This window comes from Penicillium riverlandense (genome assembly GCF_028828495.1).
Source record: "Penicillium riverlandense strain IBT 135883 chromosome Unknown utg000002l_segment0_segment0, whole genome shotgun sequence".
In the NCBI taxonomy this organism is placed as follows: Eukaryota; Fungi; Ascomycota; class Eurotiomycetes; order Eurotiales; family Aspergillaceae; genus Penicillium; species Penicillium riverlandense.
This window is the reverse complement of record NW_026643195.1, coordinates 2,736,497-2,762,296: the sequence shown is the minus strand read 5'-3', so window position 1 is coordinate 2,762,296 and position 25,800 is coordinate 2,736,497. Positions and strand designations below refer to the sequence as shown.

The 25,800-nt window shown below is 53.9% G+C and overlaps 7 protein-coding genes across 7 annotated transcripts; 2 read left to right on the top strand and 5 right to left on the bottom strand.

Moving 5' to 3' along the window:
* Positions 1-299: 299 nt before the first annotated feature.
* N7474_003437 (uncharacterized protein) lies at positions 300-704 on the bottom strand (the record flags this gene model as incomplete). The annotated part of the gene is made up of 1 exon (XM_057194852.1): positions 300-704. One exon carries the CDS (start codon positions 702-704, stop codon positions 300-302), a length of 405 nt encoding a protein of 134 aa, XP_057056207.1.
* A 992-nt stretch (positions 705-1,696) lies between these two features.
* N7474_003436 (KH domain protein) lies at positions 1,697-4,986 on the bottom strand (the record flags this gene model as incomplete). Its single annotated transcript, XM_057194851.1, has 6 exons — positions 1,697-2,761; positions 2,817-3,146; positions 3,200-3,556; positions 3,613-3,897; positions 3,933-4,406; positions 4,465-4,986. 6 exons carry the CDS (start codon positions 4,984-4,986, stop codon positions 1,697-1,699), a joined length of 3,033 nt encoding a protein of 1,010 aa, XP_057056206.1.
* A 1,932-nt stretch (positions 4,987-6,918) lies between these two features.
* On the bottom strand, positions 6,919-12,612 carry chsE (chitin synthase class Va; the record flags this gene model as incomplete). The annotated part of the gene is made up of 3 exons (XM_057194850.1): positions 6,919-6,950; positions 7,005-12,442; positions 12,500-12,612. 3 exons carry the CDS (start codon positions 12,610-12,612, stop codon positions 6,919-6,921), a joined length of 5,583 nt encoding a protein of 1,860 aa, XP_057056205.1.
* A 1,577-nt stretch (positions 12,613-14,189) lies between these two features.
* csmB (putative chitin synthase) lies at positions 14,190-19,671 on the top strand (the record flags this gene model as incomplete). The annotated part of the gene is made up of 4 exons (XM_057194849.1): positions 14,190-14,485; positions 14,540-18,145; positions 18,211-19,523; positions 19,574-19,671. 4 exons carry the CDS (start codon positions 14,190-14,192, stop codon positions 19,669-19,671), a joined length of 5,313 nt encoding a protein of 1,770 aa, XP_057056204.1.
* Positions 19,672-20,046: 375 nt separating this feature from the next.
* On the top strand, positions 20,047-20,619 carry N7474_003433 (uncharacterized protein; the record flags this gene model as incomplete). The annotated part of the gene is made up of 1 exon (XM_057194848.1): positions 20,047-20,619. The coding sequence occupies one exon, from the start codon at positions 20,047-20,049 to the stop codon at positions 20,617-20,619; it is 573 nt and encodes a 190-aa protein (XP_057056203.1).
* Positions 20,620-20,648: 29 nt separating this feature from the next.
* N7474_003432 (ATP-binding mismatch repair protein PMS1) lies at positions 20,649-23,847 on the bottom strand (the record flags this gene model as incomplete). Its single annotated transcript, XM_057194847.1, has 3 exons — positions 20,649-23,470; positions 23,668-23,749; positions 23,815-23,847. The coding sequence occupies 3 exons, from the start codon at positions 23,845-23,847 to the stop codon at positions 20,649-20,651; spliced, it is 2,937 nt and encodes a 978-aa protein (XP_057056202.1).
* Positions 23,848-24,110: 263 nt separating this feature from the next.
* N7474_003431 (serine incorporator domain-containing protein) lies at positions 24,111-25,721 on the bottom strand (the record flags this gene model as incomplete). The annotated part of the gene is made up of 2 exons (XM_057194846.1): positions 24,111-25,479; positions 25,651-25,721. 2 exons carry the CDS (start codon positions 25,719-25,721, stop codon positions 24,111-24,113), a joined length of 1,440 nt encoding a protein of 479 aa, XP_057056201.1.
* Positions 25,722-25,800: the final 79 nt, after the last annotated feature.

Sequence of the window (25,800 nt, the reverse complement as noted above, 5' to 3'; positions counted from 1 at the left end):
TACACTACCTTCATCCCCTATCTAGTAAAAATTACGATGAGAAGATCGTAGATACAATGCGCCTGAACGAGTAACTTAAATCACGATTAGCAGTGCAAAATTGTCAGATCACCGCGGTTCCCCCAGCCCTCGATACATTGAAGTGCACAACTCTTCTCGCGAGTAAACTCACGGGTGAAAAAGCAGAGGTTGAACTCTTGACCCAATCTGATGCGAGAAACACTTACAGCGGGGATGCTAATTTCTATCACACAATCACACTATTAAGAGCAGCAAAGAAGACAGCAAATCTTGAAGCTTTAACTGGTAGATATTGCTCCGACATCAGGGTCTATAACACATGCACCGCCCTTAATCGCATCGCTTGCGTCTCTCTTAAGCCGATCCGCATCAATCCCAGCTTTCCGTAAGTCCTCCATTGTTTCTTCAGCCTCTTCGTGTAGGCCTTGCCTCTCGAGATTAAAATAGAGCACCATATAGGAGTCGTCCATAACAGAACAGAGGCGATCAGAAGCGATTGCTACGACCTTGCCCTCCGGATACTTGAGATAGTACCCGCCGTTTTCGGGGCCGACAAGTGATCCTATGTTGGCGTTTTGGATCTGAGCGAATGCAGGCTTTGTTTTGGCAATCTCGACGTTCGGAGGAATAGGCGATTTGTATCTTGTCGTGGTGGTTGCGGCAAAGCTATTCAGACTCGACATTGTTCACAGAGAGTTCTAGTGAAGACAAAGATTACTGAAGTATTAAGAGATAGCTTAGAGGGTCGAGTCGATTGGCTGAAGGACTTTAGTAAGACGGGCTTAAACGAAGACTGCTTGCGACGGGAGAGAGGCGTCGAGCGATCAGGACCAAGAGTCCTTTGTATGAGCAGTTTCCCCGCTCCAAACGACGAGTCATGTGTTGTTGTCCTGCTGATGTGACTTACAGGGTTCACCAAAAAGTAACCAGAATAGGGTTAGCGGATTGGGAAACAAGTCGTGGGTAAATTGAGTTTGCTATGGTGTCCACCTCTTGTACAGCCTTTCGACGATGCAGGGTGCAGGCGCCATAGGTAGGTAATAATTGGGCTGACTGATCTGGTTGTACACTGTTTGGTGATGGTGGGTTCTACATATCATCCATGGGAGAAACGATATATATGGCAGGAAGCTTCATAGGGCTCGAAAGTCAAGTGAAATCTCATTGATCTGGGGATATCAAAGCATCAACAACAAAGATCAGAATCAAAAAACGAGCACAGTAACTCCAGAAAGCAGAGTCACCGAAAAGAATAAATCCCAGCCAGACCCATCATCAAAAACACATAACTGTGTGTGACAAACCATATGGCTCCATCCCAATCCAATCCTACCGTCCTTTGAAAGGGTATTTTTCCTCTTTGACAGAGTGACGGTGAAACTGCAAAGAAAAAAAAGCCACACAACGACAGGGGGTAAAAAAAGCACATAAAACAAAAATGCGAACTCCACTCCCACTCCTCGGGAGCGAATCCCGCTCTATCGCGCGTTCTTGGATATCTCATTTTCTTTTCTTGACGCCTTTCATTGCTTGCGTTCCGTGGTATCAATCAAAAGCACACAAAAAGACAGACAAACCGAAACACGCAAGCGCTGGAAACTGAAGGGGAAAAAAAAATCAAAAAATCAAATCAAAAGGGTATACTGCTGCAAATGGATATTTTGGGTGGGGTGTTTTAACGCGGTGGCCCAATCGGGGCCGGGTATCCAGAAGTAGAATTCGAAGTGCTAGGACGACCGCTGTCAAAAGAGGCGCGCAGGTCATGCTTGGGGGTCATGTCGCCAGGGGCCGTGCCGAAGGGGAATTTGCCGTCGAAGCGCGCCGGCCAGCCGCCGTTGCTGTTGCTGCTCTTGTGGCTGTGCGAGCTGCCCAGGACGGGCAGGTCATCCTCGGGGAGGTTGACGCCGGAATCGTTCCAGGGATTGCGGTAGCCGCTGTCCCGCGATTCCATCGAGACGAGGGACGCCTTGGAGGCGTTGCTGGAGGCGTGCTTGAAGAACGAGCCCGGCGAGGCGGAGTGGTTTTTGCGGCCGATGAATGAGGAGAAGGACGAGATGCTGCCTGGCTTGCGAAGGCGCTCGAAGATCGAGCCCCGCTCACTGGCCTCGTCGGAGAAGTTGGGCCGAGTCGGCGAGTCCGTCACCAGCGGTGTCGGGGCGTGCTGTAAGAGCTTTGAGTCGAAGAATGGCAGCGACTCTTCAAACGAGTCGGACTTGGGCCGCGGGATAGCTCCCTTGACCGTTGTCGCATCGAGCCCGTGAGCCACAAGCACCGATATCAAGAAGTCGATGGCATCCTTGAGGCCGCCGGCATTGTTCCGTGTATATCCGAGCACCACTCGATCCTCGGGGCCAGCAGGAGTTGGGGATGACCCCTCTTCGGGCGTCGAAGGTAGATCGGTATTAACATCCACCGTGATATCGACCTCGTACTGTTCCTTGAGCTTGGTCCGAACATCTGCGATGAAGTCGGGAGCCTTAAAGTACTCGCGGAGTTGGGTAGAGCTCTGAAAGTGAAGCTCATGGCTCTCCGGAACCATACCCAGTAGAGCATCCACGGCTTGGGGAACTTGGTACTCGGGACCGGAGATGGCCACAACATCGCTCGCAAGCTCAGTGCTGGGAAACTCGATCTTGCAGTTCCACTTCTTCTCCAGCTCGTCAATCTCGGTCATGCGAGCCAGCAGTTCACGGTGATACAGCCTGTTGATAACAACGCGCTCGGACACGTATTCGGCATCCTGTGAAACATTATGAGTCTCTTAGAGTTCAAGGTGGATGAAACAAGCAACTTACAACTTTCTCGACCATGTCCATGATCTCCTGCTTGACAAGGTCCAGGCTCTGCGCGTTACGAGCTGGTGTCCGACAGATGACATTGTCGACCTTGATGTCATCGTCTTCCTTGCCCATTCCGCCGCGGTCCATGGCGTTGGAGAATTTGACGAAAACCGAGTACTTCTTCATGATGCGTTGGATGTGCTGTCCACCGATTCCGATGATCCGCTTATGGTACTGGTCCGGCACATGGAAGGAAATGGACGCAGGCATTTCCTGTTCCACCAAATCCAGACCATTCTTGGTCGAATCGTATTGGTTTCCGCAGACATCGATGTAGAAGTTGTACTCGTTGAATCCGTCAAAGATAATTTGGACATTGCCTAGTTATGAATCAGCACCCGCTTTGAGAATTGCGCCAAACGCCACTTACTCTGACCCATGATCTTGTTGATCTTCCCGTTCTTCTTGCCGCTGACGAACTCCTTGTGCTCGTTGGCCAGTTCAATCTTGACCCGCATCTGGTATTGACTCCGCGTCACAAAGGGTATTTGGTTGATGACTGTCATGGCAGCCTTGACCGCGTCGTCGGATCCATTGATGGTGAAGGTAAGATTGTCGAAGCTGACTTCCGCCTCCGAGTTGGTGCAGATATCCGAGAGCATGGACCGGACTTCGGGAGTGGACGGAGCACGAACACCGCCTTGGGCTGGGTCCGGCATGATGATCCACCACGACGCACTATAGAATTGACCAGCCTAAAAGAAAAAAGAATTAGCAATGCTTTCGCAAAACATATCGAAAAACAACATACCAGAGCCATGATCTCCCGGACGGTCCGTTCCACATGCAAGACCTCCGTGCCTTGGATGCGAACGAGGCCGCGCTGGCTACCGAGTTGCGGAAACAGAACGTAGGAACCATTCATTTCCATCACCTTGCGAACCTTGTCCAGACGGTCGAGCAGGATATTGTCAATTTTACTCGAATTGACCACCACATCCTTCACGTAGATTTTGACTCCCATAACCAACTCCCGCAACTTTTGTTTGGCGCGAGCAATCTGATCCGACGTCTCGCCCGTGATAAAAACCTCATCCTCGCTCCGACGATTAGCACCCGGAGGGGTATAACCGAAGATTCGTGGGAATGGCGGGGGAAGTAAATGGCGGTGCCGGTAGCAGCCTCGATGAGCTTGATGTTCTTGCGAGTGCGGCCACAGACTAGGGTGTGCATGGTCAACTCCAGCTTCATGGCGTCCACATGACGTTTGAGCTGTTCTGAGGTTAGTTTGGTCTTCCGGTCAGAGCACACGAAGGAACCTACGATTTGGTCGATCATGATGAGCACCCGCGTCTTGGCATGCTCCGTGCTCTCCATGTCGCCGTAGATGGCGAGCCGGAAGCGCTGGTCCAGTCCATTGTCAGAAGCGTAGCCGTAAGACGAAACCACCGCACTATCCGCATCGTGAAGTTTGGGGGTCAACAGGAAGATATCGGTTCCGGTGTAGGCGGCCAGGGTATCCAGGTGCTCGAGGACGCTCGGTCGAACTCCTTTGGGCGATCCATCCATAATCAGGTGCATATCCACGTCAACAGTCGCGCACCGCTGATGAAAGGGCAATTGTTAGCAAGGGATGTGCCAGAAGAAAGAATTATCCACGTACCAGCATGATCGGGGTTTCGTTCAAGATCTTTGCTCGCATCTTCCGCACCGTCTCTCCATCGCCCGTGACGCAGACATTGGTGGTCAGGCCGTTCGGCCGGCGCTGTAGCGAGGGCACGGCCTTGGGCTCCGAGGATGTCAAGGAAGCCTCCACCCGTCCTGCATTGCTTTCCGTTATTTGCCGGCATAGTCTCCGCAAACCCTCAACGTTGTTGGTGTGTACAGGCAGCTGGTGTACCGGCGTGCCCTCGGGAGTGCCTTCGGGGAAGGTCCAGCGCTGAAGGGCGGCGGGACTAGCGTGGATTACGTCTTCGACATCGGGACCGGCCAAGGTAGAGGAGAAGGGCACGTTGAAGGACTGATTGACGGTAGGGTCGATGCTAGACGGGGGTGTCATGGGCGGCGCACCGTGCGGTCGGCGGATGGCCATGTCGGTGGTGTGAGGTCGGGACATCCCAAAGGTCGGCGTCATTCGTTCCCAACCATGACGGGCCTGGCCCGTGAAGTTGGAAATCTTGTGCATGACCAGGTTCGGCAAGAACTCTGTCCCCTTGAACGTGTCGAGGGGCAAGAGAAGGAGGAATGGTGAGGATGGATGATGGATGGTTGTCGGGTGGGTGAGTGGTGGAGGAGCGGGTGGTCAGACCGTTCTCGACAGGGATAAGGAATGGCCCTGTGGGTTGGACAGGGCGGTTTTTTTGACGCGGAATGGTGGGAACGAAGATCGATCGATGAAGTGGGCACGCGGAATAATAAATCGAAAGGAATGGAGAGAAAAGAAGAAGAAGCAGAGGCTGAGCACACACAGACAAAAGAGGCGTCAGCAAAGAATAGTAGCTAGTGCGAGTCGGGGCTAGGCACAGCTTTGGGGGGGGATGGGGAATGGCAGATCGGGAGGAAGGAAGCAAAGCAGGCCGACCTTACCGGAGCAGGTAAAGGGGGGTGGGTGATGATTTGGTGGAAAGAAAGAAGTGAAAGTCGAGTGTCGTCAGTTTGTGCGGGTCCGTTGATTACTGGATGCACAGCCTTCAAGGGAGAATCAAGGGACTTTTCTGAGGTAGACATAGCACTATGTCAGGGGATTGATCCATAGCATATTACTTTGTGTATTGTAGATGATGATAATAATAACTATCCTATAGGTCCTCACGTCTAGACCTATCCTGTCCTCTAATCCTATACTACTGGTCCTCGATCGACTACCACTCCATCACGTGCCCTGCTCTCTCCATCCGAATCATTCCGCCCGTACAGTACACCAGCCGCGCCTGTCATAGGTTCCGGGAAGCACAACCCTGTATGGCCCCGTACAGTCACCATCTCCACCCACGGTGAGCTGGGCAAGATAGGGCCGGCCGGGTGGTCCGGACTCGGCCGCCGGGAGGGCAGGGAGCGACAGCTGAGGGGTTAGTTTAGTTAGAGGTTAGTGAAATAATGGGCCGTCACGCTGCGGGTGGATCGTGGCTTGTTAGTCGCTGGAGTTAGTTAGGGCCACTGCCCGTACCGCTGGTGCCTAGGGAGGGCCTAGGCGACGATCTGGCCTCCTGTGTGCATCACATACTTACAACAAGGTACTTTTCCTCCAAAGGATCTAGACCGAGGTAGATCGATAGCACACACACACTCTCGCACACACCTCTCTGTCTCTCTCTATATATTCCGTTCATCTATACAAGAAACGACAGTAAATAAATACCTAAGAGTGGACAGGCTCATGTTTATGGAGATCTGCGATCAAGTGGTCGACGTCATGGTCTCGTATGGCGCGGTGGGTCAAACGCTCTTCAGCTCAATCATCGGTCGACGTGGACGCCTCAAGATCAATTCCGACTGGGTGGACCGGCGAAGCGTTGCTGCTTTGAAACTGGCCTGCAGGGGTGCAATCAGGTCCCCCGGTTTTGGCTGCCCCGGACAATGAACGAGCTGAGCTGAGCTGGAGTCGGGAGTGAGAGCACACCCTGCGGTACCCACATATATATAGCTCTCACTTGGGAATGGCATTAGCACCGCGCCATAATGCAAATAATTGGATTGAACTTGGATATGCAGTTGATTGTACTGGAATTTACAGAATAGCCATGAACCACAAAAAAGAATATTAAGGTTTTCCCAAGTAACTCGACCGATGAAGCCCTAAATTCTCCGATCTCCCACGCACAAATAGAGACTCTACAGATTGAACGTTCTAAAACCAAAACAATTCATAATTCACCAGATTCACATTCCCTAAGTAGGCATTAGATTGAGATGCAATGCTTGCCGGAATAACGTATTTTATGAGACAGAATAAAAGAACCCCTCGAAAATATTCAACAAAGTCCCCAGGACTAAAAACCATCAGTCGCCGAAAGGAAAAAAGCGGCTCTCATGCAAATTAAAAGATAAAGAGATGTCGCTCGAAAAACTTAGAAGTAATAACACAGTGCTTGAACTATGGCGTAAATAAGGGTGGTCTTCAAAGGAGACCGGACAGGACTGCTTCGGTGGCTATTATCAGGAGTTAGCAGATGTTCATTTGCAGTAAAAAAAATGGAAACATACCAGAATTGATGTATGGCCGCTTGGCGTCAAGGTTAACACCAAACCGCCTCTCCAGCTCCTGCTTGATACTCTTCTTGGTGACGGTCATCAAGTCGGCGGTGCGCAGGATCTCACGGATTTCGGCAAGCAGGGCATCATCCGCGGGGAGGTTGGAGTAATCTTCCATGCCCATGTCCATATCCATGTGACGGCTCATCATCTCAGACGGAGCGAGCGACATACGCGAACCGGAGGTAAGCAGCGGCAGATCCAGCTGCGAGGCGGGGCGCGAGCTGGGGAAGCCGTATTCGGACTGCGGGAAGGCATGCGACTTGGTGCCGTACGAGTAGCCCGACACCTCGGAGCGGGAGTCGTCGCGCGAGGTCTGCGCTTCCCACAGCTCCATCTGATACTCTTCCCAGCGTTTCTTGGGGATAGAGGCCGGGTCGAACTTGCCCTCGTCTGAGATGACGACCTTGCGGCCCTTTTCTCCGGTGATAATACGTGTGTTGCCCCAGGTGAAGTCGTCCATGTTCCAGAACGAATAGAGCGGCAATGCAAGGGAGAAAACGGGAATGGCGAGGATGTAGACGATCATCCAGCCGACCATTTCCCATTTGCGCCGGACGATGAAGATGATCGCTTGTAGACCGTAGATGACACCGAGCAGAACAAACGCGGTATATGGAATCACCGATGAATCTGTGACCATCCAGTAAATCAGGTAGGCGATATAGGCAACGGTAACGGGTTGGATGATGGTACTAAGCAGATCGACGAAGACAATAAACCGCATACTGAAGCAGCAGAAGCCACAGAGCTGCTGGAGTGGGATCAGCTCGATCAGGTTATGCACGGTCGAGTTGATCCATCGGCGACGTTGCGACAAGAAGATGGCAAAGCTCTCGGGGGCCACAGTCCAGGCGTGAGACCGGAAGATATACTTGGTTTTGAACTTCGGGTGGTGTTTAAGGAGCAGGGTCGTCAGATAACGATCCTCACCAAGGTGAAGCAAATTCTTCATGTGGAGTGTATCCACGCGGATCTCCGAGTAGGCTTCGACCACCTCCTGGCTGACGAACAGGGGCTTTCCAGTCTCTGCTGAACGGATGCGGTACATAGTGAAGCAACCAGGCAAGCAGGTGACGGATCCAAACAGACTCTCGAAAGCCTTGGTCAGGTTGTGCGAGATGTAGTATTCGTACACCTGAATCATAGTCACGATGGATGTTTTGGCGTTCGACAAGGCCGTCTCTCCGCAGGCCCCAATTAGGCGGGTGTCGGACAAGAACGCGGAGACAAATCGAGTGGCTGCATCTGGCGCGACCGACGTATCTGCATCAACTTGGAGGATGTATTCGTAGAACGTGGGATTGACCCCAATGATATTCCGGATCTGGTGGTGCATCTCGAGTTCCATGGGACTCATGGGAAGGTTGTAGTGAACACGGTTGAGGAAGCGCATGAGGACCATCTGGGAATCACGCTTGCCACGGTTGCCGGGGCGCGACACCTCCGCGGGCTTGCCAACCTTGACGACGACCAAGTACGGGACAATGTGACCCTGAACCTCGTACAGACCCGAGTAGACTTTACCCATGTTGTGCTGCTTCATACCCTCACCCAAACTCTCGAAGCTGAGGGGCTCCGGGTCCACCGATTCTGGAACGCCCAAGATGTCCAGGACAATTCGAGGCGTCGGACGGTCGTTGCCTTGACCGATAATCATACCGTCACAGATGATGAGCAGAAGTTTGCGCTTGTCGTCATACCGCATGCGAGCCATGGAGTCTATAGCACGGCGTAAAGAATCTTCGTCTTCAGTGTAGGCAGGGACCTGGCAGATGATGAACTTGTCCAGATTCTCCGGAAGGTTCTTCTTGCCAAATTGCAGCGCGGCCAAGAACTTGAACGAGATAATGGCGCACAGCATGATTGAAATGGCAAGGATGAAGTACCGGGCAAACTGACACTGGACCGAATTTCGAGTGTCCACATGGCCGACGAAGAACAGGTTGTCGAGACACAACTGCATGCGCGAACGCAGTGCTTCATCGATGGGAAGGTCTTCCCAATAGTGCGTCAGGTCTGTCCCGGGCTTTTGCTGGAAAAGATCAACCACCAGCGGGGCCATGTAGTCGGTGTTGATATCCATGTCCCCCTTCTCGCCCTTTGGATAGATCGGAACCCGGGGGCCCCCAAGGTAGTAGGTCAGATCGTAGACTTTGCCATTAATACTCCCGATGTTCTTGTCCTCTTTGTCCGCCAACGTCTTCATATACTGAGGAGTGTAACCGACGTAGCCTTCCTTGTAATTCGCACGCATCATGACCATCTGCTCATAGAACCAATCTGCCTGTGGCAGGTCAGTCCATGATCGGAAGTCGTGATATACGGAATTGGTGTCGTAGTCAGTGGTGGACTCCTTGATATTTGAGACGTTCCAGTTCGCGCGGTAATCCAGCGGAACGGCTGGGTTGACAGTTCCGCTCACACCTTGACACAAGGCCGAGACTTGGATGGGAAAGAGGTTGGAGGCATCGGTACCAGCGTAATTCTTCAGGGACGTCGTCGGCACGATATCGGGATAGTGGCTAGGCATGAAATCACCGAGATTGAACACGATACCTCGAATGGCAACGAAGGAATCTTGGCCATCTTTGCCGTTGTGGTTGCTGAGTTCACCCAGAGAGTAGACATGTTGGGTTGGGCAAATCAACCCAGGGAAGGCAACGATCATGAAGACGGCGACTGCACAGGCGAACCAAATGATCATGTTAATTGCCAATTTTTCGCGCCAGGCAATCCGCACATCCTTGCGTTTCATGCGACCAAACCACTTGATGAAGATATCCGGAATGTAGAAGGTGAGCATGTAGACCAAGAACATCCAGCGACGACGGCTTCCCGAGACGGGGGAATCATCCACTTCTTCCATCCTCTTTTCGTTGCCTTTCTCCAGCATCTGCTCTCTCGTCTCTAGATTGTGGAACATATCACCAGAGTTGAAAGCCGATGCACCGGCCTCGGAGCGTCCGTCCAGCTCGCGGCTGCCAAAGTACCCGCCTTGTTTGGACTCGTCCCCATAGATAAAGGCACCAGGCGACTGGTCAGAAGGATGAAGGAGCCGGACTTTTGCGTCCAAGTTTCCATGTAGCTCACCATCGCCTTCGTCAGACCCGTGAAGTCCGTAGGTCGGGACCACGCGTTCCCCAACCTTGGCGAGATCTGCCCAGCAACGTTCGCTCAGGAAGACACCAGTGCTACCCACCCGAGCCTCGTTACTGGCCCATCGCTTCTCATCCAAGATGACTTCGGCCTTTTCCTTGTCACTGCCCACGACAAGGTTGCCGATCTCAGCCAAACCCAGAAACTCCTCAAAGGGGATGAACACGCTGAAGTCTGCGTTTCTCAACCGCTGGCTGATTTCAGCAATGCCAAACGTTTGAACCTGCATCCTCACGCATTTGCTGTCAAATTGGTTGGCCATGCGCCGGTCGTTGGGCTTGAGACAGATCACAAAATACGGGTTGAGATTGGACGAGCTCAAACATTTATTGATGATATCGAGACCAGACAGGAACTGACCGGCGGCCCCTTGATCTGGGCCAGCGGACAATCCACTCTTCCGGCCTGCCATGCTGAGTCTGGAGCTCGCTGCCTGGCTGTCATTTTCGCCCGTGTCTTCACTGTCGGCACGGGATGCGTCCGAGGAGGTGAAGCGGGACTGCGGGCTAACTTTGCGCCTGGCCATGCTCGGCATCCGCATGGGCTTCGAGCTGACTTGGGCTTGCATGATGGTCGTTTTCTCGCGAGGGTGGGCAACGGTCTGCAGAGCCTCCTGACCGAAGAGGTCTCGCACAAAGTCACTGTGGGTAGAGTTCATGAGGTTCATCAGATCACCGGAGATGACCTCGCCATTCTCCTCAATCAGACCATGGACAGAGTAGTCGACCTCGCCAGCAAAATGTTTGACGGTAAAGGCAATCCGGTTACTCTGCGAATAGTGACCACCGCCGGAACCGGAGTTGGCGTCGCCCACAGAGATGGCGGGGTTCTTGCCCTCGAAGCGCTTGCGCACGCTCTCTAGGAATTGGGTATCCGACTTGCCGCGCCGCGTTTGGTCGTCCAAGATACTCAACAACCCGTTATTCTGCTTCAGAAGGCCACGTACGGTATCTGTGTTATCAAAATAGCTTGTAGCAGCCACGCTGATATCCTCACGATCCAAAATGTCGGCCTTGTGGTCAAAGAACGACCGCAGGCAGTAGTTGTAGAGGCACTCGGTTGCGGCATTGCTGAGAAGCTGGTCCAAAGTGGACCCAGTCGAGGCCGCTTGAGCGAAGCCCGGGAAATCGACAATGGAGATGGTGTTTGCAACGCTGTGCTCGGCCGCACAGATTTTTTGGTTCACGGTTTCAATGACATAGGTAACCAGAAGCGAATAGATCATGCGGGCAAGAGCATCAGCATTCTGCCGTGCGCCTTGCGGATCCAGCATGACCGTCACGCGCTCGCGATGGATCATCTTCGTGCGGTAGCGCAGGCTGATCTCGAGGGACTCGACGCTCAGTCCCAGGAATGCAGCCACGATGGCGAGCACATCCTTGTTTCTCACCACGGTAACCATCTCTCCGCCCTCGTGCGAGTAGCCGCCGCTTTCTTCGGCACCGGTGGTGGTGGACTGGCCAGTAATAAATTCGAGCTGGCCAATGTGAAGAATGGTGGCCAGGACCTGACAGATATCGGCAATCTCACTGCGGGAAAACTCGAGCTTCCGCAGAGCGGTCTTGAAGTGCTGGAAGCCTTCGGTGTCGTTCACTCCAACCTTCAACTGGGTTGGATGGCCCAGGTATCGCCATCGCTTGTGGCTCACCGAGCCTCTCCCACCGCCCGTCTGGACGTGAATGGAATTGTCGAATCCCAGATGGGTCTTCTCCGCCGCACTGGTGCCGGCAAGCAGATAGTACAGCACATGGAAGCTGCGCTCGCCCGTGGGCACGGAGGAGATGCGGCTGCGTTCTAGTCGGTAGTCGATGATCTTGCCGCCGATCAGTGTGGGACTGACCGAGGAGGATCCATCATATTGAAGTTCGAGGAAGAGACCGGCCTTGGAGGCAGTGGGGGTCGTCACGGATTTGGTGGTGGTCAGGGTGTCGAAAACAAACGCGGCGTAGGACAGCTTGGAGGAAAGTGGGGTAGAGGAGAAGGACAGGAACGACGAGAGCAAATGCGAGCGAATGGTGGTCTTGCCCGATCCACTTTCTCCAAGGAACACCACCGCCTGGTTCTCCCCACGCGCCCCTAAGCGAGTAAAGGCGCGCCGGGCGAGATCTTCGGCTTCCCCAGCGGCACTGCCTTCCTTGCCCCCATCTGGACCCTTTGTCGCCGTGGTGTAGGTGTTGAGGCTAATTAGAGCTTGTGATGAAAGACGAGCCGTTGGTAGACCGACATGGAACCTGGGACCTGTCGATTAGCGCTGGGTTGACGGTGGATTGGCACCATGCTTCACTTACCGGCTGGCCAGATGAGCCGTTATATGCGTATCGGACTGTAGATGTGCTGGTAGCGACGGCAATGAGGACTGAGCATGCGCCGGGGCGCTGGCTGTGTTCAAGTGGCCGGCCATGGTGATTGAGGCCTCCACGACGAGGACTCAAAGAGGGAGGAAGGCGACCAAATGGACGGAGCAGCTGCGGACGTGGACACCAGGCGCTCCGTTGACCAAGAATGAACGTGGATGGGGGGAGACGAGGAATGTCCGCACGGGTGGAATGAACCCCTAGTTCGATGTTGACGATAACACCACACACATAGAGGAAAAAGCGAGTGTGGGAAGACTGAACGAGTGTAAAGCTATGGAAAGTTGGAGAAGAAGAAAAGGAACTGGGAGAAGCGAGATAAGACCGTCCGGGGGTTTTGGTCAGAAAGGAAAAAAAAAAAAGAGGTGTAATGGGAAACACAAAATACTAGCTCGGGCAGCCAAAGAAACATCTAAGAATAGGGCGGTTGTGATTGGGCCGGACGTGTCCACCGGATCGGCCTTGAAAATCCTCTGGGGCCGAGCGGATGGCGAGACGGTTCTATAGCAGGGAGGAATAGGAAGTACTGAGCGTCATCGGTAGCAGTTGATCATGGCCAGAGAGCCATCACTGACCACGATATAGCTAGCAACCAGAATACCGATCTTGTCCGTTGTCCTAGGACCTAGGAACGCCGGGGTCTCAGGTTGAACACATCCCCACTTGGACCGCGGGTATTTGACAGGGTCTCAGGGTTTGGTCGACAGGTCACTCCCGATCGGGCAATACATAATACCTATTGGCACCTCCTTGCAAGTGGTTCGATGTATACATCAGATCACGAACTCGCTTCTTACTAACTTCCCGAGATCCAGTTCCTGAAACCAGGGATGGTAGTTCCAAGGTTGAGTGTGGTATGTCCCAGCGCGTGGAATGTCTACCTCTAGATGGTACATAATATGTCAATAGCACTACCCAAATGAGATGGTCGCACTACTAGTCTCTGCGCTCTGAGTGGCGCAGTTGATCACCAGCCGTGAAGTTTTTGTGAGACATGGGCCAAATTTAGCCCGTACTGTACCCGCTAGTTACAAATACCCAGGGTTCGGTGGTGTTCTGGAGCCGGTGGAGCAGTGTCAGATGCTCAAGGGGAAGAAAATCAGAAAAATAAAAACATCAACAAACCGAAGAATAGCGAGAGTCGAAAAACGGATTGTGAGCAGTCACGGACGAAAACCACCGTAAATTCGACTGCTCTGATCGTATTTGCCATTGCAGATCCTGAACGGGCCAGGGGAACATGTGAACATTTCATGTCTGGAAAAAAGTCCATCATGCCATGATTGAATTGATCGCCCGTACTGCCTCCGCGTATTTTTCAAACAACCGAATTTCTCCCCATTCTTTTGCTGTTCCCCCGAGCAGACTCACTCATTCTTTTCCCTTCTCTCTCTTCTCTCTTCTCTCCAACTGCCGTTCCAGTCACTCGCTTCTCCCTCCCATTAATTGATTTCTCCCAGTTGCGGCGGTTGTCAGGAACCCTCTCCTTCCTGCTCTCCCCACGCCCTCTACCAGCAACAGCTCCACGACCAACCGGGGGAAGCGCGTGGTGTCCCTCGCAGCAGCAGGGCTCCCCATGTGGTATTAAGACACACATCGGAAGCTGCTGAATTCATACTTCATCATGTCAAACCGCTACTCGGTCTTCTCGACCCAATCCGCGGGCCTATCGGCCGGGCCGCGGCCACAGCATGCGACGCAGGTCTCGACCACGACCTTGCTGAATGCTCTACACTCGTTCTACATCGCGGGCCAACCCTACCAGCTTGACGCGAGCACTAGCCTGGCCGTCAACTCTTGGGTCACGGCGGCTACCACCCTCCCTGATGGCCGCAGCGGAGCCACGGTCGACCGCGACCTGGCCGTGAGAGCTTGGGAACATGCCCGACGACGGGCAGAGGATGGTTGTGTTGTTTTATGGTAGGGAGACGTAACCCCCCAAAAATAAAGCTCATCTAGCTGACCACCCAACAGCTCGACCCATCAGTCCACCCCATCTCTTTTAGAACCATTTCTCGCCGCGCTGCCACTGCCCACTCCGGACGCTACATTCGCCGCTCTGGCTGCCTTGCGGCCCTTTCTTTCTGCAGTTACAGCATTTAACCCGTCTTACAACCTGCACTCGGCCCTGTCGGCCTCTTACACCTTGACACTTCATGGAAACGTCGTTGACCTCTCTCTGGCTCTGTCGACCTCCGGTATCAACGTGCGGAAAGGTCTGTTGGAAATTCCGAACGAGGCCGGGTATCGTGCCTTTGATGTCTTTTATTATCTTCTGACCTCCGCCTCCTCAACCGCGGAGCGTGAATTTCTGGGTCTCAAGGACCTCTCGGCTTATTCCCTGCTCAACCGATCCAGCACGTATTCACCTCCGTCCTATCTGCCAGCTGCCGATGATGCAGCAGCTGCGGAAGATTTTCGGGCCTCACTGAAGACCATTGGTATCAAGGGAGCGGCCCTGCGAGGCTTACTATCTGTGCTTGCGGGTCTGATCAAGCTTGGTGACGCAGCAGGCTTCCAAGTGGACGAAGAGGATCTGGAAGAGGTTTGTGAGGATGTCGGTGGGCTGCTTGGATTGGACCCGGAGATTCTGCTGCACAAATGTTCTACAGATGAACGCGAGGTCTTGATTGCTGGAATCTACGAAGCACTGGTAGATTGGGTGATCAAGCAGGCGAACGAAGCCATCGCAGCCGAAGTTCAAAACACGCTGGAGAATGATTCCAGCAATGGCGGTGCCGGCACTCAGTGGGCGAATGAAGACACGGTCAGCCTGGTCGTTCTCGACATTCCGCGGCCCGCTCTCGGCAAAGCTATTGCAATGAGAGGTGTGTTTGACGATAATCTGGGAATCAACGCCGAGATGAAGGAGGACGGAATCCCCATCCCCCCGATAGGGTCTTCTGTCGTCAACGAGATGACTGGCGCAGTGGCCCAAGTTGAGCCTGACCTTGGCATCACTACCGGCGCGGCTGGACGAGAACGTGAATACGAGCTCGACAAACGACAAGGGGTCCTGGAGAAGGTCGGGGTGGAGATTGAAGGGGACTCTTTCCTGCGACGAGTACTCTTCCCTGTGGAGGGCGAGGGCATCTCTGTCGGCAAACGAGGTCGCTTCGATCTTTCCACTATGCTCGGCAGCAGTCGGGTGTGGTACCATCTCTCAGTGCACCCGACCGACGACTCGCCAGACAGCTTGAACGGTTCCACCTCGACCTGGTCAGCCGGCGCAGTGTCGCGTCAATTGCGAGACTGGCGGCTCCCCGAATGGGCTAACCGACGCCTGAAGCAGCTCGACTTCACTGCCGATTTTGACGTCGAGGAGTTTGTCGATCGCTACGCGCGATTAGGCTGCACTGAAGGCCAAGACGGTGTTGAAAACTGGATCATGGAGAGGGGCTGGAGCAACGGCGATGCCGTGGTTGGCCACCAACGAGTCTGGATGAGAGAGAGCGCATGGTGGGAAGCCGAGTCTATGCTCGATCTCAAGCCAGACGAAAATCCCCAAAACCCCTTTGTGTATGGTGCGACCATGTACGACGCGGGCATGGCTCCCGCTGCCAACCCTCTCGGCGAGGCGACTGGCCTTATGGGAAGCCGAGATGATGTCCTCATGCAACAAGCAGGCCTCGCGGCTCCCAGCGTTTTTGGAGGGGCCAAGTCGATCGCCCCGAGCATGCCATTTACTAATGCCGCTAGTGGCGGTGACTATGGGCTGGGTCTCAAGGGAGACGATAAGAAGGGCGACATTGCATACTACGACGACTACGGCCGATACATGGGTGACCTCGATGCCGAATTCGGAGACCCCAAACACATCGAGAAGAAAAACATCACTACCGGTCGTCGGATTTGGGCAGGATTTGTCTGGGCCCTGACATTTTGGATTCCATCCTTCGTGCTGAGGTTCGTTGGCCGCATGAAGCGCCCAGATATTCGAATGGCCTGGCGAGAGAAACTCGTCCTCGTGCTCCTGATCCTGCTCTTCAATGGGATTGTCTGCTTCTACATCATTGCATTTGGTGACCTGCTCTGTCCTAACAAAGATAAAGCCTGGAATAACCAGCAGGTCAGCTGGCATACGGGAGACGATGATTTCTATGTCAGCATCCATGGCCGGGTCTACGACATCAGCAAATTCTGGCGGTTGCAACACAGTGATAAGGTCGGCTACGACACTGACGCGGCCAATATGAAGCCCTTCGCTGGGTTGAACTTGGACGGTTATTTCCCCCCTCCGCTCGTTCGATACTGCGCCCCATTCGTCAAGGACCAACAAATCCAGATGAAGAACAACGACTCGACCGCTGTCCTGTACTCAAATGCGGTGCACTCCTCCGGCCCGGTGGAACAGCCTGACCCTAACACGAAACTCCACGACCTCAGCTGGTACCCAGACATCTTCCTACCGAAGATCGCCAATTACTACAAAGGTGAATTGGTGTGGTCGAAGGGCACAATTCAAAGTCAAGCCAATAATTACCAGCGGTATTGGGTTATCATGGACCAGAAGGTTTACGACTTGACGAACTACTTTTACACGATCAAGGAGATGGCCGGTTACAAGGGGTATGAATTCCTGCCGAACGAGGTCACTACGCTCTTCAAAAACTTTCCGGGAACCGACGTGACCGATAAGTGGCAAGACACAGAGCCCTTCCGTAATGCCCAGCAGTGCTTGGACTATGCGTTCTATGTTGGCAAGGTCGATTTCCGCGACACACCTCGCTGTACCGTGAACAACTGGATTCTCCTGGCGTTCACTATCCTGATCTGCGCCGTGATCCTCGTCAAGTTCCTTGCGGCTCTGCAGTTAGGATCCAAACGTCGACCGTCGCCACAGGACAAGTTCGTGATTTGTCTAGTCCCAGCGTACACGGAAGGGGAGGATGCGTTGCGCAAAGGGCTGGATTCATTGACGGCACTGCAGTATGACAACAAAAGGAAGCTAATCTGTGTGGTCTGCGACGGTATGATCGTTGGTGGCGGAAATGACCGGCCTACGCCCAAGATTGTTCTGGACATTTTGGGCGTGGACCCCAAGATGGACCCGCCAGCGCTGCCATTCAAGTCCGTCGGCCAGGGGAGCGAGCAACTTAACTATGGCAAAGTGTATTCTGGTCTCTACGAATACGAGGGTAACGTCGTGCCCTATGTCGTGGTGGTCAAGGTGGGCAAGGAATCCGAACAGAGCAAGTCTAAGCCCGGCAACCGAGGCAAGCGAGACTCGCAGATTCTCATGATGAACTTTTTGAACCGGGTGCACCACCGCGCTCCCATGTCGCCGCTGGAGCTCGAGATGTTCCATCAGGTCAACAACGTCATCGGCGTGGACCCGGAGCTGTATGAATACTGTTTCATGGTCGACGCAGATACCAGTGTCAAGGAGGATTCTCTCAACCGGCTGGTTGCGGCTTGTGCGGCAGACGCGAAGATTGCTGGCATTTGCGGTGAAACCAGTCTCCAAAACGAGGAGCGGAGTTGGTGGACTATGATTCAGGTCTATGAGTACTACATCTCGCACCACCTGGCCAAGGCATTTGAGTCCCTCTTCGGCAGTGTGACCTGTCTTCCTGGATGGTACGTTTTTTCTTTTTTTTTTTTTTGTTTTCTCCGGTTGATTTCGAGATACTGACTGTTGATAGTTTCTGCATGTACCGTCTCCGGACGGCGGACAAGGGACGCCCTCTGATCATCTCGGATAAAGTAATCAAGGAATATGCGGACAACGACATCGACACGCTTCACAAGAAGAATCTCCTGTCTTTGGGCGAGGATCGGTACTTGACAACGCTCATGACCAAGCACTTCCCGACGATGCGGTACAAGTTCATCCCCGATGCATTCGCGAGCACGGCTGCTCCGGAGACATGGGGCGTGCTCCTGTCCCAACGACGTCGCTGGATCAACTCGACCATCCACAACCTGGTGGAGCTAGCCGCTCTCAAAGACCTGTGTGGTTTCTGCTGCTTCAGTATGCGTTTCGTTGTGCTTGTCGACTTGCTCGGAACGATCATCCTCCCGGCCACGTGCGTCTACCTTGGATATCTCATCTACCGAGTCGCCAGTGGTACTGGCCCATTCCCAATCATTTCGATCGCAATGCTGGCGGGTGTGTACGGCTTGCAGGCGGTTATCTTCATCATCAAGCGACAGTGGCAGCACGTTGGATGGATGATCATCTATATCATTGCATTCCCCATCTACAGCTTCGTCTTGCCGCTGTATTCCTTCTGGTTCCAGGATGACTTTACATGGGGTAACACCCGCGTGGTTATCGGCGAAAAAGGCGACAAGCGAGTCATTGCCGTGGAGGACGAAGGGTTCGACCCGCGTAGCATACCGCTCCAGCGCTGGGATGACTACGCCATGGCTAACAACCTCCCCGGCCGCCGTGGCGATTACGGCGCCAGCCAGGAGAAGGTCTACGCGACCGGCCGGTACATCGACGAGACGGCCATGGAGATGGACGACATGCACTCGCAGTACTCGTCCGTCCGACCGGCATCCACCATCCTGACCGGGTTCCCCGGCCAGGCTCGCCAAGTCAATCCATACATGCCCCCGCAATCCCCCGCTCCGTTCATGGGCGGCGCGAACATGCCAGGCAACCGCAACTCGCACATGTCGAACTTCTCCCGCTACACAGACTATCCGCAAATGGGAGGCGGACCCCCGACAGCGCCTTCACGGCACATGTCCGTCGGCAACCTCAGCGCCTACCAAGACCAGCCCAACCTCCACTCGAGCCGACACAGCATCGGTCTAATGCAGAGCACGGAGAACCTGCTGTCGAACTCGCGGTCTCGCAGTCCGATGGGCCAGTACCCGTCTCGACCGGCTAGTACAGCCTTCGATTTCCGCGGTGGCAGCAGCGGACCAGACGAGCAGGCTATCACAGAAGCTATCCGGAACTGTCTGGCTGAAGTGGATTTGGACACGGTGACCAAGAAGCAGGGTAAGTTTTGTTGCTCCCGTGTGATAAATCATTCGCTAACATCTCTCCAGTGCGCTCTCTCGTTGAACAGCGCCTCCAAACGTCGCTCACGGGCGACAAACGTGGGTTCCTAGATCGGCAAATCGACCAGGAACTGGCGAATATGTGATTTGTTTCTGATTTTTATTTTATTTTTTGTATCGACTCGGGGAAGATATTGTAATCAGCATTTTTCTTCACAGCGCTGTGTTACTTCTGTCATTTTCGGCATGTCTGGCGTTTTCGGGAGGAAAGAAAATACTAGCAGCATCCAGCGAATCTAATGATCACTACTATCTTTCAGTACTATAACTAGTTACTAGGCACAAGGATAACTAATAGTTACCTATTCGTAGCCACTGACAGCGTGCCACGCCGGGGAGCAGAGTGGGGTTGCAGATCATTGTTAACTATCAAGTTGGGAACTTCTTCGTTTACTTCTACCAACATCTAACCCCTATATACACTACATTATATTCAAACTACAGGCTACCGTATCAACAAAATGTCCACAGACCAACAACCTACCTCCTCCACACCCCCCACAAACACCCTCATCGTCCCCGACACACACTCCCAACCTCAAGCCCAACCCGACTCCAGCACAAGCCAAGACCACCAACAAAAAGAAGAAGCCCTAGCCGCATTCACCGCAACGCTCCACTCAGTGGGCACAACCCTGGAACTACCGCTCCGCTCCCGCGCGGCGCTAATCGAGTCCAACGCCGTCGCACTTGAGCGCCAAGAAGCCGAGCTGGCGGGGCATACGGCGCAGCTGGCAAGGCAGAATGAGCAGTGGGCAGGACTGGCGGAGGATGCGCGCAAGGGGTTGAAGGAGATTGGCGATGTGCAGAACTGGGCGGAGGTTATTGAGCGGGATTTGTTGGTGTTAGAGGAGATGGTTGGTGCTGTTGAGAGGAGGCAGGAAGAGGAGGATGTGGAGATGGAGATGGGGAGTGAGGATGGACATGGGGGTGGGGAGACGGGGGTGAATGGGAATAATACTATGGTGGAGCACGAAGAAGATCCAAAGAAGAAGGAGGATGGACGGAAGAGAGGGTGGTGGGCGTGGTGGTGATTGATATATGTATGTCTAGCCCAGATCTATCATGTCTTTAGGTACTGCTTCCACACATCCAAGTCATTACTCGCACCCTCCTCCCATGCCTCCCACTGGCCCAAACTCATCAGATGGCGCATCGTGGGCCGGCCATGCGGGCAGTTCCACGGCTTATCGATCTTGCCCATATTGCGCACCACGCGCTCCATCTGCCGACTCGTCAAGGTCTTGCCCACCATGATACTCGAGCGACAGGCGCGCATGGCGAACATCTTGCGCACTTTACTCGGCCGGGGCACGGAGTGCGTCGAAGCAGAAGACAAACCCGCCCATTCAGAAAGTAAAAAGATCAGTTCCTCTAAATCGCGCGCGCCGAAGACCACTTCCTTGCTGAGCGGCAGGGAGACGAGCTGGCAGCGTCGACCGATGGGCTCGTCGCCGCTCTCGTCGACGGTGACCACGAACCCGTTTTTTTCAAGTGCCTCGCGGTTCGCGAGCACGATTTCTTCTTCGACGGCTGTCAGATCTAACCGCTGGGGTCGGACGAGTCGTTGGTTCTGAACGACGGTTTCGGCTTGGAGGCGCTCGAAATTGAATTTCTCGTCCGACGCGTGCTGGTCGATGATGAAGAGCTCGTCGTGGTCCGTGCCGGGACGCACAGCCAGGATGAATCCCAGGTTGAATTGGCCAATGATCCGCATCTGCGCAAAATCGGCTTTGGTCACCGTCAGCGACAGCCGGTCTTCTGCGGAGCTGTCCTCGCGAGAGACTTCGGGCTCGTCGGGTTTGGATACCGGGGTATGTGGCTGCAGACCCTGCCGCAGCTTGGTCATATGATCCTGTACTTGGGAGATGGATCCGTTGATCGTGCTGGCCAGATTCACGGTAGCATCACGGTGCAAAGCTCCCTTGTTCATCTTGTTGGCTCGGCTGGTATTGTGTTCCTGTGGCAGCACAGCGGTTTCTTCGGCTTCATGGATCAGCCGCCGAACTACAGCCTCTTCCTGCGCTTTTTTCGTCGCTTCGTCGAGGTCTTCATCTGCACCTGTGGTCGACTCTTGTTCTGGGGCACTGTTGTTAATCTCTGCAGGATCAAGGGAGTCGGCATGCTGAGTGTCCTCGGGTGCATAGTCGCCATCTTCCGACGCCACTTCGAAGTCTTCTTCATTCTCTTCGATATCTTCTTGCGCCTCATCCTCGGCAGACAGTTCTTCGCTTTCATCATTCTCCTCCTCCTCCTCCTCTTCCTCTTCCTCTACATCTTCTTCATCCTCTTCCTGCCCTTGTGTTCCCGGGGCCGCAAAGGCTTTCATGCTCTGTCCAAATGAACTCGGCCGCGACGGCGTGAATATCCGTCGTTTCCGCGGTTTCGGCTCTCGGTTGGCAGATGTGTTGGCAGAACTTGCTGTATCAGATGTTCGCTTTCGCAAGCTCGCGCTCCCGATCATAGATTTCACAGTATGGGTGCCGCCGATAGTGATGGTGGCCATTTCAGCCGGACGTCGTAGCGGACGCATCCGATCAAAAGCGGTTTGGATTGCGTTGGGAGTTTCGTCGGGTTCATCCTGCTGCAGAGCTGGGCGATGTACCACCTCCGATGGCTGGGAGGATGCTTCTTGAGAATTGTCGGCGGTGTCGTCAACTATCTGAGAACCACTGTTGTCCTCAGTCTCAACTGACGGAGAGTCCGGCTCTTGCTGTTGCCTTGTGAAAGACGCTTGTTCTACTGGTCTGGTAGATGACGCGGCCGGAGAGGACGAGAGTGGTGCGCGCTCTTTGCTAGCGTTGGTATCTTGTGAGCTCATGAAGCGTTGGATCTCGCGCCCAGCTTCTTGCCGGCCAGACTCGCTCTCTTCGTCAATCAATCCATTTTCATCTTGGTCGTGGCCTGGCTTTTCGCTTGTTTTCGAAGCAGTCGCATTAATTTGCCGGGCACTCGCAAACCCAGGTAGAGATGCTAGCGGCTGCTGTTTAGCAGGGGTTTGCTTGGAACCAAGCACCAGAGACTGCGGCACAGTTTGATCAGCAGCTTCAAACAGCTGCGCCAGTGACGTTTTGAGCGACTCGATCATAGCCCCCGCATCATGAAGGAGAATAGTACGCTTATCAGGCGAGACGTTCACATCGTAGGCATTCGTGTCCATCTGGAAATCGGCAAAGATGAACGGCGACTGCGACACATTAAACGACTTGTACACCTCGTTAAATGCTTTGGCAATCTGAGGAAGCCCGCAAGGACGCGAGTTGACAAAAAACATCTGCCGGTCTGGCGTCTGGCGTCCTTCGCCAAAGACCGGGCGTGAGATGTGACCCCGGACGAGAATTTGGTTTACCCGATCACTACCAGCTCGTCTCGTTGCTCCCGCGGGCTCAAACTCCAGCTCCAAGTCAAGCGGAATAAGCGCCGACAAGGTCTTTGCGCCGTAGACATTGGCGATATTCTCCCTAGTCGTTGGGTTGCCGTTCGTGGTAAAGACAACCACGTTCCGCGTCTTGCCCACAGTATTGCGCACGCTAAAACGCACTCCAGTGCTGATACAGGCGTAGGCATGTAGCAGATTCAACACCTTCCCGTATTCCCGCTTGATGTTCTTCTCCAGTTCCCGTCGACGGACAGGAAGCCGCTTGAAGATGCCTTCCACCGACGCGCTGGTACCTTTCTGTCCTGCCACAATCTGGGTCTTCTGAAGCTTCCCAGATGATTCAAAGTCGAGTCGGTTCGCGCGAGGTACTTGATTGGCTTGTGCTGTGACTATGTGGAAGTCGGCGAGCGCGCAGAGCGAGGAGAGCGCTTCGCCGCGAAAGCCGAAGGTTTGGAGGGACGTGAGATCGGAGAACGAGGATAGCTTGGATGTATAGTGTTTCAAAGCTGCAATCCTTGAGAATTAGCATTATGAACGTGCAACTCATGGGAGACAAACGCACCGACGCTCTCGTAGCTGTCTGGCGGGATCCCGCCGCCATTATCCTGCACTTCGATCAGGTCTAGCCCGTTATTTTTAAATCGAACTTCTGGAGACCGTGTCAGTCAGATAACCTTTTTAGAAGCTGAGAACCTAAACACACCGATGGAAGTTGCGCCGGCATCGAGACTGTTCTCGACCAGCTCTTTCGCGACGGAGCACAGGTCGACGATGACCTGGCCCGACTGGATTTGGTGGACCTACGCGCGGGTTAGACTGATCTCTCATCAATAAGCAGTAGGAGACAGACCGAACGGGCCTCGATGGCCTGGATCGCGGCCATTTTCATCCCATGATGTCTTGCAGAGAGAGAGGGAGAAAGCGGGTGCGCGTCGCACTTTACGCGCGGGGATTTGCTAAGCAGGGAGTAGTTACCTAATGTATAGACGACAACAGAGTCAAATACAAGCAATAATGGATGCTTTTCACTACTATCGCCACTAAAATCATAGGCATGCCGGATAACAAAAAAGAATGACTCGGGTGCTGTCGCTCAACGCCAATTCAAAAACCCAAATTCCAACGCTGAAAGGATCCACCACCATCCTACGCAGCAAATCGATCCGGCAGGAGAACCGGCGCGACCAGCGTCCAGAGATAGATCGCATAGCACACCCAAGCACTGATGATCTTCACCCAGCTGGCCCAGTAGGTTCGGCCTACGGGAGCAAAATCCTGCGAGCTCTCGAGATCGAGGTTCTGCGTCAACAGCGTGCCCACCCAAGTCGTGGCGAGGAAGAAAATGACGTGGAAGAGCGAGTAGTTGTACTGCGTCGATCCACGCTCATCGTCCTTGCTGCTGGATTCGAACTCATCCTCGTCGTCACTGTCGTCCAAGGCACTCGCGGGCAGACTTCCGCTCTCCACAGCAGCCCGGAGCGCCTCAGCACGCATCTCGCGGCGGGGGTTGGGCTGCTGGGTCACCAAGCCGTGCTCGTTGTCCTCGGTACCCAGCTCGACGTAGCCGTGGCCGCCCTTGGAGCCCAATGCAATTCCCTGAGTGGCGGCACGGGTGGTCGTATACGCAATGGTGGCCATGGTCACGATTGCGCCCAGGATGACCGTAGCGGTTCTCGCGCCGCGGGAGCGAATCAGCGGGTTGCAGTTGTTGTCGTCCGGCTCCATGGAGACCGCAGACATGGTGAGATAGGTGCAGTAAACGGTGACCATGGCCGCTTGCGCCAGGCCTGCTCGGGGATTCGATTCTTGAACCGCAGGCTGAACCGAAATCATTGAGATTACCAGGAAAACGATCAAATTGATCTGGGATAAATTAGTCGGGGTCTCAACAAGGATAGACAAGGGTAGACAAGTGCATACCGTGATAGCAGCCTGGTTCATCCGACAGTCTCCTTTCGCAAAGAAGATGTACATCAGAATCGTCATGACGATCGACGCAAGGTACATGCCCAGAGTCGAACCAATCAGCAGGCCGCGCCACATACGCGAGTCGCTGTCCTCAATCTTCTGCAGACACAGCTCCGCCCAAGAATGCGCCAGGTCGACCAGGAGAATCAGACCCAGAAGAAGGAAAAGCATGGCGCAAAAGTAGGCGATGTAACTGCCGTAGACCATGAAGAATGATTCGGGGATAAAGAACGACATCACCACAAATGCGACCCACAGGATAATCTTCGGTCCCCAAAAACCATTCTGGAGGGCCGCACGGCTATCTCTGGATGTGTGGACGCCGAGCAGTAAAAGGGCGAGAATCAAGTGGAAGAGACCAAGACCGAAGTTGATGCGATGGACCGCCACCCAGCCGTAACACTCTTTTCCGTCGCATCGGATCTCCATATAGTCCAGCGTCAAGTGTTGCAGTTTTTTCAGAGCCCATGGCGTGAGCATAATCCAGGATATGATGGAGTTGAGCAAGAGGATGAAGGCATAGGCGATTCTCGTCGCGATACTGTTTCTCCAGAGTCAGTCTGGGTCTGCGCGCTAGGCAACCGGGAGTCGCTACCTGTTGTTAAACTTGCCACAGGCACTGCAGACAGCACCACACGTTGCAGCACCGCAGCACGAAGTTCCGATGGTTATGAGCTATTTCCCAAGAGACAAGGTTAGCCAGACAAGGTGAATGGACAGCGCGGGGGCGCAACTTACGGTGCCAACGCTGGGCACCGCCAGCAGCGGCAGGGACAAGAGGGCGCCCATGATGAAGGATGTGCAGAGCCCGAGTTGAAGCCGAGCTAATCCGAGCAGTGGACTGGCAATATAAGCCTCGATGGAATCA